The sequence below is a fragment of the Cupressus sempervirens genome, chromosome 6 (assembly GCF_028749045.1).
Source record: "Cupressus sempervirens isolate cs-2001-9-10 chromosome 6, ASM2874904v1, whole genome shotgun sequence".
NCBI lineage: Eukaryota > Viridiplantae > Streptophyta > Pinopsida > Cupressales > Cupressaceae > Cupressus > Cupressus sempervirens.
The window spans coordinates 315,718,146-315,735,881 of NC_143123.1; the positions used below are offsets into that span (position 1 = coordinate 315,718,146).

General features: G+C 35.5%; 1 protein-coding gene across 3 annotated transcripts in view; it reads left to right on the plus strand.

Annotated features, from left to right (window-relative positions):
• The window catches only part of LOC149552457 (HEAT repeat-containing protein), a 107,229-nt gene that overhangs the window by 68,819 nt on the left and 20,674 nt on the right, over window positions 1-17,736 (plus strand). For all 3 annotated transcript variants that reach the window (XM_089788018.1, XM_089788019.1, XM_089788017.1), the window contains 4 exons: window positions 16,486-16,656; window positions 16,755-17,315; window positions 17,421-17,495; window positions 17,602-17,730. In XM_089788018.1, the coding sequence (XP_089644144.1) occupies window positions 16,486-16,656; window positions 16,755-17,315; window positions 17,421-17,495; window positions 17,602-17,730 (936 nt within the window). The remainder of the gene's footprint in view (window positions 1-16,485; window positions 16,657-16,754; window positions 17,316-17,420; window positions 17,496-17,601; window positions 17,731-17,736) is intronic.

A 17,736-nucleotide genomic window follows, 5' to 3' on the forward strand; every position in this document is an offset into this window, starting at 1 on the left:
CAAAAGTAGGCCAAAACATGAATTATTTTGCATGTTGAACTTTGCCTGCAGAACCCCCTGGGTGATCTCACACGTGCAGGCTTCCAAATCTCTGAGAGTTTTCATTCTCAGAAACAAATAGCTGAAAAACCCCTTTGAGCTCTCCACAATATCGCTGGTGTAAAAAATGATATCTGATTATGGACAATGTCTATCCAACTTCTTTCTATTCATTTTCATTTTCCCTCCAAATACAATTTCAAAATTAGGGTTTATATTCACTGTTTCAAGTTTAAATTAATGTTTTATTTTATATACGCCCCCCGACCTAGAGCTTTAAACTTCATGAGGGGTCATTGTTCATTATAAACTTGACCGTTTTTAAAGTTATAGACTCAATTTTAATGCCTAGGGACTTGGGCCAAATAGTAGAATACTGTATAATATCATCATTGATAAATATAATCAGTTTTATGATTATTCAATTATTCCCAACTTAAGAAGTAATTGATTATTTCCCAAGAATTCCTAGCTCACTCATCTGGACCTCAATCTGGATTTTGTCTGATGCCCCCTATCTGCTAATGTTGTTTGATCACTAAGCTTGGTAGTCCCTTGTTAAAATTTATGAACTCTCCTAAAAAATAGGAACTAGGCCGGAAGTGTCCAGATTGGCTCCAGAGGTTTCTTGGTGTGTCCCTACTAACTCTGAGATCATCCCTAAATAATAGGGATTCCTAAAATCTAGGTAGCTGCCAAAAACTGCTCAAACATGCTCTCCAAGATGTGTTGTCACAAGCCTCTAAAAGGGGCCTTTATCCATCTCATTGGCCTATAAGACCTCGCTGATAGGCTAATCGACGTCACTAATAGGCTAATCCTGCTAGTTGGTACTAACTCTAAGGGGGGCGTAAAAGTGGAGACATTGCAAAATCTTTACATCAACTTGCAATATGTTCACACCTCTTTCAAACCTTGATTGGGCAGCACTCAGACTAGAGATCCATTGAATACTAACACCACCAACTAATGAGATAGTAGGTCAGAAGGTAATCTTCAAACACCACCCATAAATTGATTTGAAGACTGCTCTTGACCAACTCCTATTCACTTGTGCCCAGCGTCCAAGATATGTTGGCCTGCATAAATGAAGTTCCAATGTCTTAATCTTTACCCTTAAAGGTGTCCTATCTGGAGTATAGCCTTTTGCCAGTCATAAAATAATCACTTTTTTTTTTATTTAATCATTCCCAACTTAAGAAATAATCATATTATTTCCCAATAATTCCTAGGTCGCTCATCTAGATCTTGATCTGGATTTTGTCTGATGCCCCTTGTTCACTTATTAAAATTTATGAACTCCTAAAAAGTAGGAACTGTGCTAGAAGTGTCTAGACTGACCCCAAAGGTTTTTTGGTGTGTCCCTACTTACTAACCCCGAGATCATCCCTAAAAAATAGGGTTCCCTAAAGTCTAGGGAGCTGCCTAAAACTGATCAAATAGGCTCTCCAAGATGTGTTTTCACAATCCTTTGAAAGGGTCCCTTATCCATCTCATTGTCCTACAAGACTCTGCTAATAGGCCAACCTTGCTAGTTGGTACTGACGTCCCCTGTTCGCTAATTAAAATTTATGAACTCTTAAAAAGTAGGAACTGTGCTAGAAGTGTCTAGACTGACCCCAAAGGTTTCTTGGTGTTTCCCTACCTACTAACCCCCAGATCATCCCTAAAAAATAGGGTTCCCTAAAGTCTAGGAAGCTGCCTAAAACTGATACTAAGGGAGGCGTAAAATGGGGACATTACAAAATCTTTACACCATCCTGCAATATGTTCACGCCTCCTTCAAACCTTAATTGACCAACACTCAGACTAGAGATCCCTGCTATACTAACGCCACTGCTGAAGAGATAGTAGGTCAGAAGGTAATCATCAAACACCACCCATAAATTGATTTGAAGACTGATAAATCCCTCAACCAGCTCGTGTTCACTCGTGCCCATTCCCCAAAATAAGTTGGCCTGCATACTTGTAATTTCAATGGCTTAATCTTCGCCTACAAAGGTGTCCTAGTTGAAGTATAACCTTCTGCCAGCCTTAAAATCATCACTTTAATAATTATTTATTTATTCTCAACTTAAGAATAATTATGTTATTTCCGAATAATTCCTAGCTTGCTCATTTGGATCTCGATCTGGATTTTGTCTGATGCCCCCTGTCTGCGAATGTTGTTTGACCACTACAAGCTTGGTGGTCCCTTGTTAAAATTTATGAACTCTCCTAAAAAGTAGGAACTGCACCTGAAGTGTCTAGACTGACCCCAGAGGTTTCCTGGTGTGTCCCTACTAAGTCTCAGTTCATCCCTTATAAAGAGGAATTTCTAAAATGTCAGATGCTGCCCAAAACTGATGAAATAGGCTCTCTAAGATGAGTTATCACAAGCCTTTGAAAGGGTCGCTTATCCATGTCAGGACCCTGCTAATAGGCCAATCCTGCTTGTTGGTACTGACATTAAGGGAGGCATAAAATGTGGACACTAATAAATCTTTACACCAACTTGCAATATGTTCACGCCTCCTTCAAACCTTGATTGATGACACTCAGACTAGAGATCCTTGCAATACTAACGCCACCAATTGATGAGATAGTAGGTCAAAAGCTAATCTTCAAACACCACCATAAATTGATTTGAAGACTGATAAAACCCTCAACCAAATCATGTTCACTTGTGCCCAGCCTCCAAGATAAGTTGGCCTGCATAAATGAAGTTCCAATGCCTTAAATAAGCACCTTTATTTATTATTTAATTATTCCCAACTTAAGAAATAATTGTATTATTTCCCAATAATTCCTAGCTTGCTTATTTGGACCTTGATCTCTATTTGTTTGATGCCCCCTGTCCCCTAATGTTGTTTGAGCACCATAAGCTTGGTAGTCCCTTGTTAAAATTTATGAACTCTCCTAAAAAGTAATAACTGTACCAGAGGTGTCTAGATTGACCCCAGAGGTTTCCTTGTGTGTCCCTACTACCGGCCAGATCATCCCTAAAAAATTAGGGATTCCTAAAATCTAGGAAGCTATCTAAAACTGGTCAAACAATCTCTCCAAGATGTGTTGTCATAAGCCTCTAAAAGGGTCCCTTCCGTCTAATTGGCCTACAAGACCTTGCTAATAGTTGAATCCTGCTAATTGGTACTCACACTAAGGGAGGCGTAAAAATGAGGACATTACAAAATCTTTACACCAACCTGCAATATGTTTGCACCTCCTTCAAACCTTGATTGACTAGCACTCACACTAGAGATCCCTGCAATACTAACACCACTAACCGATGAGATATTAGGTCAGAAGGTAATCTTTAAACACCACTCTTAAATTGATTCGAAGACTGATAAAATTTAAAACCCTCAACCAGCTCCTTTTCACTTGTGCCCAGCCTCCCAGATAAGTCGGCCTGCATAAATGAAGTTCCAATGCCTAAATCTTGACCCATGAAGGTGTCCTAGCTGGAGTATAACCTTCTGCTAGCCATAAAATGGTTTTCCAAACAAATACTCCATTGCCCAGTAAGAAATATGTATAAATATATTTTTGTTGAAAATCTTGGCTGACTTCCAACTCGCCTTGTAGATTTCCCTATGAATCCTCTTGAATTTGTCTTGCCCACAATCAGCTAGGAATTACGTTTCATTCCTGAAGCTGAATTCCCTTAAGATTTTGCTCCAACAAGAAGTTCCAAATCCACAATAGGGAAAATAAACAATCATCTCAAATGATCGCTCAAGTTCTCTTTCTATAATTCCCTTAGAATATTCTAGAAAGGGCTTTTTGAATTTCCTCTTAAATAACTCATTAAATTTAATTAATGCTAAGGTATTCATATAATTTACTTTATGGGACAACTTTAATTAATTAATAAATTAAATTTATTCCTTGATGGCAGATCATACTCCATGATCCATCATCATGACGCTACAAGAACTGAAGAATTCAAATGAGTAAAGATATAGACCTAGACAAATAAAAAGTGGGTAGAAAGGGAAGAGGGATCAGTTAACACACAAACCAAGAGGAAAGAAAGTCTAAAAAATAAGAAATATAGACTTCCAGAAAATAAGACTACACAGGCACACACACACATGGCATCCACTAACTGCAAAAATAAAGAAATAAATATTTGAATATTATTATTTTATTACTATAATGGTCTTTTTTTGTATATAATGTAGTCTAGATAGATAAGACCGTTACTACGATCTTCTTGAGTTTCTTATTAGAAACTTTCTATTTTGTACATTTGTAAAATTCTTTATAATGATCTCATCGACCATTTGTTAATATATTAAATATTTTGCCAATTACTTAGCGTAATATTGTATCAAAGCTTTTTCAAAAATGTTATCATTTCTTAAATGAAATTGTCTAAAGTTTTTTGAAAATATTCTCTAGGATTTGTTCATACGTTTTTGCTCCTTATTCTTTATAAACTCAACTAGGTTTTCAAAGCTTATTGGTTGCCATTTTTTGTAGAGAGAATTTGACTAGGGTTTCTATTGTCCTGCATTTTGTCACTACAAAATGCAGGTAACAACACGAAACTTTCCCAAGCTAGTTTCGCATTTCTCTAAGCTTGAATTTGATATTTAATTGTTTTAATGTTTTGATCGATTGATCCATTTCAATTCATATATCAAATTATTTTTTTGAAAGCCTTCATCAAGTCTTTTTCGTTTTGCTTTCTGTCGAGCTTTTGTTTGATTTTTGAGGCCTTCATTGTCTGTTCTTTATTTTTGAGTTTGCGTTTGCTTGTTTTTAGTCCTTTGGTTTTGCTCATGTCATGCCTTTTGTTTTTCTCTTCGATTCAATCTAACCTAGAGGTCAATCGGAGTTGTCAATCAAAATTTATGCCCGTTTTAGTTCCTCAAAAGTGGACATTTTAGGTGCAACAACACGAATTAAAAATATGATGTTATATTTTCAATTTGACATTCACTTTTTGGAAAATATAACTTATATTCATTTTTTGTTGTTTTTTAAGTTACTTTAACTTTAAATTTTTAACTTTAAGTGACTATAGTGCACTTTATGTTATAATTTTAAGTTGAGTTACTTTTTAATTTTTCACTTAAAGTAACTATATAACTATATAGTTTCATTTTAATTTTTGGTTTAAAAAATCAAATGTTACTTTAAAATGATGTTTATATATTATATTTCATAATATGATAAATAAATATTGTTTATGACCCATTTTGTAACATTTTTTATAATTTTAAATGAATTAAATGACTTAAAGTCTTCATAAGTGGACATTTTATTTGCAATAACATGAAAAATCAAGGTCACCGGGAGACGGGGAGACTTCGAGGTCTTCGGTACTGGTACTGGTACCGGTACGGCAATTTTTCAAATAGGAGACGGGGGTACTTGGAGACGGCAATTTTTTTTTTTAATAGTTTAAAGAGTCTAATACTAAAAGTAAATACAAAATTTGAAAATAGTAATACTGTAAGACTAAAGTAAATAATAATAGTAATGTTACATTAAAAATTAAAATAGACTCAGAGTCAGATTTCAAAACTCACATGATCACAATATTGTATCTCATAGACATATTTGTTTTTCGAATATTGCATATGATCATCATCATATCAGATTGATAATCGCTGAGATTATCATTACATATTCAAATTTTAAATTCAAAAAAGTATAGTTTGAAGCTGAATTGCCGATATGCAAACAAAAAATGAACACTTTGTACAATAAACAAAAAACAGAAATATATCTAGTATTAGTATGTCGATGATACTATCATCTACTCCACAAGATTGTGATCATCCATCTCAAGGTCTTCAGCTATCATGCTCTCCAAAAAATCATCACTCTCCAAAAATATTTTAAATGATTTAATCATTTAAATTGTTGAATAAAAAAAAAAATTTAAAAGTTTTCTAATGTTTTTAAAGTTATTAATTTATTAAATAAAATATTTTAAATGATTTAATTATTTAAACTGTCGGTGTTCTTAATTTTTGTATTAAAAACATTAAAATGAGGGCTAAAATATATAAAATTATTTAATATTATATTTTACATTTATATTTTACCAGGAGACTTTGGGGAGACTTCACTTTTTGGATTAGGAGACGGGGAGACTTCAGGAGACTTCGTCGTGAAGTCTCCAACCTTTTTTGAGGTCTCCAGAGACGCGAAAAGTCTCCGAGACGCGTCTCGGTCTCTGAGATGCGACTTTTAGGGGGGAGACGGTCTCCCGGTAACCATGTGAAAAATCCATCAAAAGTGGACTTTTTACATGTCACTGCATATAAAGTCTACTTTGGTAGACTAATTCATCATAAGTGGACCTTTTTGATGCTATGGCATGAAAAGTGAAGTTTTTATGTTTAAACATATAAAAGGTGAGTTGCATTTTTAAATATGCTTCCTTCTCCAAAAGGTCTGATTTTACCTATAAACATGTTTTAAAATATGTAATGGCACCCAAAAAGTGCGTTTTTGAAGAGATGCATATTTTAAAATGTGTATGTGATCCAAAAAGGTTCAATTTTGGAGAAAAACCTGTTTTTAACATATGCATTGAGCTTCCAAAGGTCCTTTTTTTAAGAATAACATGCTCTTGCCCTCCAAAAATCCGGTTTTGATCATAACTTGAGATTTTCTCAATGGATTTGCATGGGATTTGTTCCATTGGAGATGCTTTTGGTTGGCAATGATTTCTCTTGCTTCTAAAATGGATTTATTTGCCTCAAAAACATTTTTGAAAGCTTCTTAATAGATCACGTTTTTGGAGAAATTTGCAAAAAAATCCATTTTTAATGCGTGTTTTTCCTCCCAACCAAATCCATTTGGCATATTTTGGGGGTTACATTGCATTGCAGTTCACATTTTCGTGCTTAATGATCAAAATGTTTTGATCTTGCAACATGAAAAATGTTTTCTGGCAAAAATGTCTCACAAACATGAACACTCAAAAACGTTGGAATATGGAGCATGAATAGGGCACGTTTTGGCATCTCCTAACAACTTCTCCTTATTTGCTGCCCTCTCTCATTCAAATTTGATAAGTTGGAAAAAGTCTAAGTGTTTGGGAAGAATTTTTCAAACATTGGAGCATCTTTTCGCTTCTTTTTTGGCACGTGTAAGTGGACTTTTTCTATCTTGCTTTAAATTCATGCTTATCTTGCTGATTTTGTGCTTGAAATTGCTTGATGGTTGCCATTTGTGAAAATCTTTGCCATGGAAAGTGCATTTTTCTTTAAATATGAAGTTTTTATTCATTTTCATGTTTTTGGTTCTTTCCCAAGTCATAATTTCGAATTTGAGTTTTATAGTGTGTTGCATCTTGGCATGTTTGAGTCATTTTTCAAAGGTACGTGGTTTCTTTTCTTTTTTGTGTTTTGTGCTTGCTTGCCGGTTTTCTCCTCTTGGAGAAATTACAAGTTCTTTCCCAAGAACTTGTTTCTGCTTCATTGCATGCGAAAGCATCATCATATTCCACGTTCCATTTCCATGTCACAACACTTCATCTCACTCGAAAAAATGCGATTACATGTTTTTCATTCCATTCGCCATCCGCATATGCATGTAATCCCATTTTCCACTTCCATTTTCACCCATCTCACTTTTTGCTTCCATTTGTACGACATGATTACACGAAATGTCTTATGTGTAATTGCATAAAAAAGGTCTGATTTTGATTAAAAGTCACATTTTGAAAAGTCAAAAAGATGTCATTTTCATCTCCCATGTACTTTGACTTCTCCTTTTCACCAAAAGTGTCTATAAAATTCATTATCTCACTTCTATTTTCCATTTCCATCCCTTCATATGCATTTACGTTTCCGTGACCAAATATATGTTTCCGCATCTTTCATGCTTTCCATCTTAACCTTCATTCGCACATACATGTGAAGTGTATTCTTCTCCCGCATTCGCATCTCATTTCACCCTCCACCTACCGTTACATGTACTCATTTTTCATGCAATAATGCCTTAAAAATGCTAAGTCACTTTTGAAATCAGCAATTTTCATTTACATGCATTCCCATGCATTTCACCTTCACGCATTCTCATTCCATTCCATTTCGTTTCATCTTTCATTTTCTCACTTTCATACCATTTCATTCTGTATTCCGTTCATTTCATTTCGCTTTTCATTCCATTGCATATGCATATGCTTTCTCTTTGAAGTCATTTTGACGGATTTGTGAAGTCTTCAATCCATTTTCGAATCTTCACTGTTGATCCGGAATTCACTTGTATGGAGATTCCTTCTGATGATGTATTTGTGTTTTGGGATTTTTGTGTTGTAGCGCAAGCACAAAATATGTCCTCGCCATCCAAATCCAAAGGCAAAATGAAATATCAATATGATAAAGAATTGGCTCATGCAGCTCCTTCAGTCATATCTATTTTGGATAACGTGTTGGATAACATGGATGATTTTATACAAAGAGTTGAAGCTCTGGCTAGTCATGAAATGAAGCGCATTAGGAGAAGCAACATTCACTTAGTATCTATGTTTCCTATGGCGGCTATAGAACCTGACTTCATTTATGAATGTGCACAGCATTTTACTCCCAAGACAAAGACTATCAAAGATGTTGATGGCAAGGTTATCATTAGCCTTGATCTTGAGGTTATAGAACAAATCTTCAAAGTTCTGCATAAATCATAATGTGCTGATTTGACTAAAGGATCATTTTTGGCTTGTTGGAATGAGCAAAAGGATAATTATTAGAAATATGTCAACCTTTACTGATTAGACAATAAAAGAAGCAATTTTTCCAGATGGCCAAAGACTGTTCATCAGTCAAATTTCAAACAAGAGTATAAGGATCTCATCATCCTTCTCAGTCAGATTTGTGGCCTTAAAGATTCTACTGATTTTGAGCCATGAATGTAAAAGTTTATGTTTCAAATTATGGAGAATAAAGAGCACATCTTTTGGGGAGAACTTATCAGTACTGCACTCTGCTAGCAGATATATAATGTGGGAACATCAATATCCTTTTACATGAATTCTTATCTAGTTTATATCGCTGTTGCCATGAGATCTTTCTCTGGTCTTTCTACCAAAGGAGATCATTTACAAGTTCCTATTTTGCATTACTATGACCAAATCACTTTGGCAAATAGTAAATTCCACTACAAAAGAGTCCAAGTTGCCTTCTTCGGACATTTCCGGTGCTTGTTCGATAAGAAGTTGTCTCACAAAAGAGTACCTGATATGGTATGGGAGAAGGTGAACCAATACAGCTGTATTTTTCTTTAGTTTCCCACTTTCACAGACTTGAGAGTTGGATATTTCAAAGGAGAGTCGTATACCTTACCTAGGTATGCTATAGATCGAATCATCCTGATGGAGCTAGCTAGACAACTCATGGACTACAGAGTGATCAACATGCTTTGCATAGGCTTGGTTTTGGCATTACCTCGACTAAGCCTTTGGCTATTGGCAATTATTCAATCATTTCTGTGCCTAAAGCAAAGAACATGGAAGCAAAGTTGTAGTTGATTACCTTGAAGAAGTTCAAGGCCAGGTTTGATTTTGATTATCGAGAGATGAATTCTTAGATGAAAAGAGCCTACACTCATGTTCATCACATCGAAGACATCTGGATAGATATGAGGACAAAACTTGACATCATGAAGATGAATTACTACAGATTAACCTTGCAGCAGATAATTGATCTTAATATGTTGGAAATCCCTTCAGATTTTCAAGTTGAAGATGATGACGACATCCTTGATCCAGAGTTTCATCAAGCCAGCTTTGATAAGAAGTGCCCTTTTCCTATCCAATGGCAAAAAAAGGAAGGTACATCTATAATCGATAGATTTCAATTCATCCTAGTAAATACCAACAAATGGTTGAAAAGTGAAGGCCTTAAAAAAGTAAATTCTAAGATGGGTTTGGATTGTGGAAGTTTTGGTCCTTCTGGCAAAAAATCACTAGAGATTATAGGGAAAGATGGTGCCTCATCTTCTGATGCCAAGGGTTCCCTCAAATTCAAATTGAAGGGCAGAAAAGGAACTAAATCATCGCAAGTTCCTGAACCAATTCAAGAATCAATGGAAGAATCAGAAGAAGAATTGGAAACATAATCTGACAAAGGAAATTCAAATGAAGAAGGGGAAATCATGATCATATCTCTTTCAAAGCCTGCACAAGCTTGTACATCTTCTATAAATGAAGAGCCCTTTTTGCATGAGGTTGATAATGATGTGGATTCATTTTCCATTGTTTTCACTCCTTCCATTCCAATCTCAGAGGTTACTATCATGGCACTTCCTATTTCTTCTGTTGCTCCTCACATCCCTGCACATGAACAATATGATCACTTAGCAGATGTGTTTGACGATTTTCCAACTCTTACTAGTGGTCAAGTTTTCCAACTTGATACATCTTTGACAGGATTTGAGCTTTTCATGATGGAATCTTCTCAACATGTTCCTATGCCTTCAACGATATAGACTGAATCTTGCTCAATCACTATGGATATACAATCTGGATCAATAGCAATGGTCTCCACTATGCCTGCTTCTTCGGATGAAAGTTTCAGCCTGCTTGCATGGTTGAGTAAAATAACAACAAAGAGAAGGAAAGTGGTTGTTCCTCTTGACAATCTTCTTGTTAAGAAGACGAAATCCAAATCTTTGAAAGATAAAATTGTTTTCAGAATTTTGGTTGATTTTGATAAAACCAAATTTGTTGAGGTTGCCGAGCCCTTGGTAGAAAAACCTGCTGAGGAGCTTATTCTTTCTAACTGCAAGTTTACTAAAGTTGAAATTGGAAAGCAATCATGTTTGAGTTCCTTGCAAGATGCTCAAGATGCATTGGCTAATGTATCAAAGAGCAATCATGAGCTTTGAGAAAAGAAGAATTGGCTAAAACAGGAAATCCCTCGTTTGAATGAGGTTATCTAGAAACAATCTTCTCAAAGTGTTGTTGTTATGTCTCAAACGTCTAAAGAGAAAAGGTTGATTGAAGCCGCCAAGTCTTGGATACATGAAATCATTTCTGAAGGAGTTCGAGCCATCATAGAGACATTTGCAGTTCTTAGGCATGTCAAAGAGATGAATGAAATGGAGCAAAACTTAATTTCTTTTTTGACTCAAGAAGCAGATAACTTAAAGGAAATCCTTGATGATTAGGATGAAATGGTGAAATTCGATTTGGATGCCTTGGTTTCATGTGACATTCTTTCATCATGTGAAATATTCTTCAGATTTCAAGGGCTCATTGGTTACAAGGAGGAGACATTAAGGAAGCTGATCACAAAGTTGTAGGTGGCCTGTGGAGATTGTCAAGTAGTTGAAACAAGTGATACTTGTGATTTGGAACAGATGGGATGTCATGTTATTGATGAATTTGGTAATCTTATTGCAACAGAGGTAGTAAATTCAAAATATACCAATAGGATCAATGCTGATGTAGATTCTGAAGATTTTGGTTGACATATGATGAACAAATTTGTCTTGTATAAATCCTTGACAAAACACTTGTTAGATACTATGGCAACAAGTTCTAAAGTTGTGCAATCAGCATATGAAAATGCAGTGAGAGTTGAAGCTATATCAAAGACTATGGAGATTGTTGATCTTCCCACAGTGCATGACATCATTGTCAAATTCAAGGCACTGAGAAACAATCTCTAAGATTTTTGTTTTGTTTCTATTTCATGTTAGTAGTTGTAAAGAATGCATTACATGAAAAAGCATAATTACATGTATGTAAAAGGATGTAATGTGAGTTGCATGTAACCCTTTATTTTCTTCTATAGTTAGACTAGGTCAAAGTTGGTTGAGTTGCTCCCCCTTTTTCCTCTACTTTTTTCTCAACTCCTATGCCTATATAAAGGAGTTCCCCCTCATTGTAAAATCATCATTATCTTTATGCAAGAGAGCTCTGGAGAAATTGTGCCAGCAGAACTTTGTGTAAGGACTATTTTGAGAGAAAGTGAATACAAAGGAGCATTTGAGACTTAAATTTGATTAAGTGAGATTGTTATTCGTGTGAATTGTAAGCTTTGTCAATAATTCATCCAAGTTGTCTTTGATTCATGTTATTTTGTGTTATTGGTAATTATATCTCGTGAATTGAATAGAAAAGAGTTAAGAAGCAATTGAAGCCAAAGCTTTGACGAGGAGCAATTGTGAAAGTGTATAGCTAGAAGCTTTGTTTGTAGCTTATATTTTCTTCTTAATTCACAAAATAGTTAAGTATTCTTACTTTTAGGAGTCTTTGTGCCCTAATTGTAAAGCTTTTCATATAGAAATACAATCGGACTTAGAGCCAAACCGGTAAGCTAGCCTTTGAGTTAGTGAAGGTTTATCACTATCATTGTTTCCAGCTCTTGATAGAAGTGTAGTTAGAGATTCACCCTACCCATTACTCGCTCCACGAGTAAGTGGATTCTTTCTTGAAAGATAAGAAGGGATATTGGTAACACCCGTTTTATAAAAATCTCTCGACTTCTTGCTTACCTTGAGTTGATCCAAGGAACGGTGAGAAGGGGGAGCCTTCCCTTTTATGGTAGGAGAGATTCTGTCTCACATGCTGTGGTTGGTCATCGTATTTTGCGACTGGATTTTTACCCAAAATTGTCGGTTGCAAAATATCCACCCAACAGTTTCTATGGCTCTTTCCCTGCAAATTGTGTCTATCTTAACGTCATTTTTTGCAAACTCATGTCTTGTGGGTCAAGGTCATTCGTATTATCTTAGTATTGCAACCTTCTTTCTATGTCTGGGCATTGTTTTTGTTGCAAAGATCTTCCTTGTCTGCAAATAGCACCATTCTTTGTTGCAACAAACATTGGAATTTTTGCAGCTTTTGGGTTTCTGTGTGGCGATTCCCTTTGCCTAGCCACCATTTTCAACCTCCTTTAAGGTCATTTAAAAAAAAAAACAATGGCCATCTATTCTTGCAGCTCTGTTATGAACCTTATCTGCAATCTTTTGAGTTTTTGCAGCCAACTAGGTTTTCATTAAAAACTTTATTTTTCCACGCTAGTTTGAAAAACCAAGTACAAATTATTGGTGGGTTTTTTGTGATCTCAATAGGGTCGTCAGATTTTTCTGGGTACCTCAGATTTTCTGCCTTGAATTCCATGTCATTAGAATTTTACAATGTAACACCAGCGCTAGGGTACGCCAAGAGGAGTTTCCGGGATGAGGGGACAATGGGCCAAAATTTCGGGACAGCCTGAATTTCGGGACAACGTGGGATGGCCATGGGACGGCAAGGCAGGAAGGGTGTTGTATACTATACATATAGAACTTGAAATGCTAGTTATGAAATGATTTTTCAGTATAATATACCAAATTAAAATACTTGAACATGGAAAACTTGCACCACGAACTAGAACCATGGAATATTTAACATAGTAACATAGTACATACCCAATAATAACATTCAAAAACCAAAATTCAAATAGAAATTCAAGTACCCATCCTAGCGACGATGTGGTTGTGGAATGACGAAGGTGGGGATACTCGGGTACTTGAACTATTCGGTGCAGGAGCATCTCGGGGACGAGTGCTTTGAGGTTTGGGAGGGGGTGCAAGTCCCTATGTTTCACTAGAATTTTATTCTAATTTCAGATTCCTTTTGGTTCTTTGAATCTCTTCTAGGACTTCGTCGGATTTTTTTGGGTCAGCCAGAAAATTTCTCAAAATCCATGCTATTAGTAATTCATTATTTTTTTGAAGTCTATACCTGCATCTGCCTTTGATTTTTTGCATCGGGATTCATGTTTCTGAGTCCGTGCTATAGCCTCTTTTTTTCTCATTTTTTGTGCATTGGGAAAAATGCAAGATGGTGTCATTGACTAACTTAATGTTGGAGGGCAATCAGAGATTCAACAACAAAAAATATACCACTTGGAAGTAGTTCATGCTAACAACTTTTGAATATCGCAGCCTTGATTCAATTGTTTTGTGCAAAAAGTCTCGTCTACCACAATCAAGCAGACCGATACAAGTTTGATGACTGAAATTGAGAAGCTTTCATTCTTCTCAAACTCTCTATTACAGACGATCAGCTGCCTCAGCCAAGAGCCAACCACTTCTCTGATAGGATTTTGCAATCAGTTCTAGTCAACGAAAGAGAATCACCTTGATTCCCTTGGTTAAGAGCTTTTCTATAGCGAATTTAAGCTTTGGAGAGTTATTTGGTTGGCAAAGTCCTCAAACTCGATCAAAATGAAACTGGATGCTGAGTTTTTGAATTGAATGAATTGTATAAGGTTTTAACAATGGATTTGAGGTCTGTAAGAAGGAAGTTATAGATTTTCTAACTTCAAATATAAATTTAATACTTAAATGATAAAAGACCAGTGCTTTAACTTATTTGGGCAATAGAGTCAACTACAATGAAGATTATAACATACAACTTTATAATGTTTTATGCACATAAAATATAAACAGTTTAATGATCAAGATGCGATAGATCAAACTCCGTCAAAGTCCTCAAACTCCATCATGAATGAACCTAGCATGCTGCAGATAATCTCACTTGCTTCTTTTATGCACGACTTGGCAACTCTTCACATTCCCCTTCTATCTTTCGTCTTCTTCCTCTTTTGTCACCTTTTAGTCTTCTTTTAAATATAAAAAATGACATTTAACATTTTGCATTAGGTCTAATAATGTCACTTTTAATATTTTATGAAGTTGGCTTTTAAATTCTCTAATGTTCCAAAAAGGGGATATTACACTCAACCAAACAACCAAGTAGCTCATGAGGATCTGATGAATAATCAGCACCTTGATAAGCATTTTATTTCAATTCTCTTTTACTTTGAACAGTCTTCCAAAATTTGTACAACCTTGACCATCAACCGTTGACATCAAAGACAAAATATTCAACTCTTTTAATAACCCAAAAATGCCTACTTTTGTTTACATAAATGGTTTCACATGACTTGCCAATTTTCACAAGCAGTTTTTCGTAGCATAGGTTAAAAATTAAATGGTCCTTTCTGCAACAATAAAATATGCTGCATCACTAGGTGTATCTTTTGTAACACTATCAGTCATGTGAACTCAAGTTTCATGCCTCGCAACCAAGTGAAAGAAAGAAAGTAGTATACAACCATACAAATAACTCGCCTAAAGTGATTAGATGTTCCTGAGCAGCATAGTTGTGATTTTCTCTCGTCCAAGTATTTGCACTCTATCAACTTTAATTGTAGAACAAGGACTTCAAGTGAAGAGAACAGCGGCTCTGATTATCAAACTTCAGAGAAGGAGAGACGAGTTAACCAAAACTTTGCAGCTAGATTAGTTCCACTCCTGCCTTGGGGGGGTGATCGTGTAGGTCCCATAGGCTACTTTAGCCTCATGGACGTCATTAAAATCTATCATATCATATCATATCATTCATCAATCATAATAATGTAAGGAGTGGAGAGGACCATAGAAGCTACTAACAATGAGGAATGCAGATACAATGCAAATGATTGTAGTTGCCTTAGTGCTTGCTTTCATATTTGCAATTTTGCATACAAAACTTTATCATTACTTAGTTTCTAGACAGATGAAACAAAAGGCTTGCCTTTCTTTTAAAACAACCATGTTTTCTTGGCTAGATGTGTAGATCTTAGAAATGTAGTTCTATTGACATCTTCAATTGCATCTTAGAAAATTGTTATCACGTGTGTATGATTGTGTAGTTCTTGGATAGGAGAGATGCCGAAGGCAGTTGTGTTGCTCAAGACTTGAAAAATGATAGAGAATTAAACAAGAAAATACAAAAAACACATAAAAGCATGAATAGAATAGGGAAAGGGGCTAATAATTGTTATCACATTTGTATGATTGTGTAGTTCTTGGATAGGATAGATGCCAAAGGCAGTTGCATTGTTCAAGACTTGAAAAATGATAGAGATTTAAACAAGAAAATACAAAAAACACATAAAAGCATAAATAGAATAGGGAAAGGTGCTAATAATTGTTATCACATTTGTATGATTGTGTAGTTCTTGGATAGGATAGATGCCGAAGGCAGTTGCGTTGCTCAAGACTTGAAAAATGATAGAGAATTAAACAAGAAAATACAAAAAACACATAAAAGCATGAATAGAATAGGGAAAGGGGCTAATAAATTAATAATTGAGTGCGGTCCTATTGTTGGAGAGAAGTGTCACGTGTTGCCGAAATAGGGAATGGTGGCAACAGGATGTGTCCCTAGGGAAGATTACAAAATGCCAAAATAAAATTCTAATGTCTTGGATATGACAAATGAGAATTCACTTTCTTGGCACTCCATGACTCATACCCATAGGGAATGTAGGTCCACATTTAATGCCACTGCATATAGAGCCTAATTAGCTAAAAAAAATAATTTGGGTTTCAAATCAACATATTCTTATTGATAGGAAATACATAAGTCTGTAATGTAATGAAGTATTGCAGATATTCTATTTTGTAATTCATTCAAAATTATAAATTTTCTGAGTTGGTATCTTGATATTGGTGCAGGAGAGAATGGCTAATCTACAAGAAAGAAATTTTCTCATGGAAAAGAACAATTTACTCCAAAAGGAGAAGGAAGCTCTTTATAAAAGCAAGGAGCTGGCAGATGCCCAAATAAATGCTCTGGGAAAGTCATTTGAATCTGCCCAAAAAGAATTAAAGGACAAAGAAAATCAGGTAGCTCTGTTGCTTTGAATATATTCTTCTTTTTTGCTGTCATCCATTCTGAGCTATCAATCTCTTTACGTAGTAACAAAGTCAATCACATGCCACAGATCCAAAATTTGAAACAATTGTTGGAACTTGCACAAAAGGAAGTCAATGTCTGCAGATCCGAAGTCACATCACTTAAACTGCAGTTGGAGAGTTCTAGAGCTTCTTCAGGATGGGATAATTCTAAGGGTGAATCCTTGACAATGCTGTATGAAGATGAACTGGATGCCTGTAAGCCTGAATTCCAAAGTCTGAAGTTGGAAACTGCAAATCTAAATGAGAAAAAATCATCTGGGAAACCTGAATGTGCTAATCAAGTTAGTGAAGATAAGAATGTGGAGAATTTGCAGGTGGAAATACATGAAGATAAACCAGTTAATCCCTCTACAATATCGGTGTCTACTTGTTCAGATGATTCAATGCAGGCAATCTCATCTGAAATAAACCCTGATAAATGTAAGGAATCACAGATTGCTGCGATAGATTCCTCAAATGTCACTGTAAATGGTGCAAATGTCATTAAAAAGGATGAAAATGCTGCCACAGGGGATGGATATTCAAAATCTGAGAATAATGATAAATTTATTCGGACAGATTGGAATAGTATGCCTTCACCAAACATTGTAAGAATATGAGTTAACATAGAAAATATTTCATAAAGCATTGACAATCTTATACTTTTTGCTTCATTCATGATTCATATGACTCGTAAATTGGTTACTTTACAGAGCTTAGAGACAGTTCAGGTTCTTGCAGATGCTCTGCCTAAGATTGTCCCTTATGTTCTAATAAATCACAGGGAGGTATGTTTAGTATCTTCTTCAATGATTTATCATGAGCATTTACAGGTGTGGTGGCTTCATATCAACCTTTGTATAGCTGGTCATATTCTCATTTGTTTGGCTGCAGGAACTGCTCCCTTTAATAATTTGTGCAATTGAACGCCATCCTGATAGTGGTACTCGTGATTCCTTGACACATACCTTGTTCAACTTAATAAAACGGCCTGATGAGCAGCAAAGGAGAATTATAATGGATGTGAGT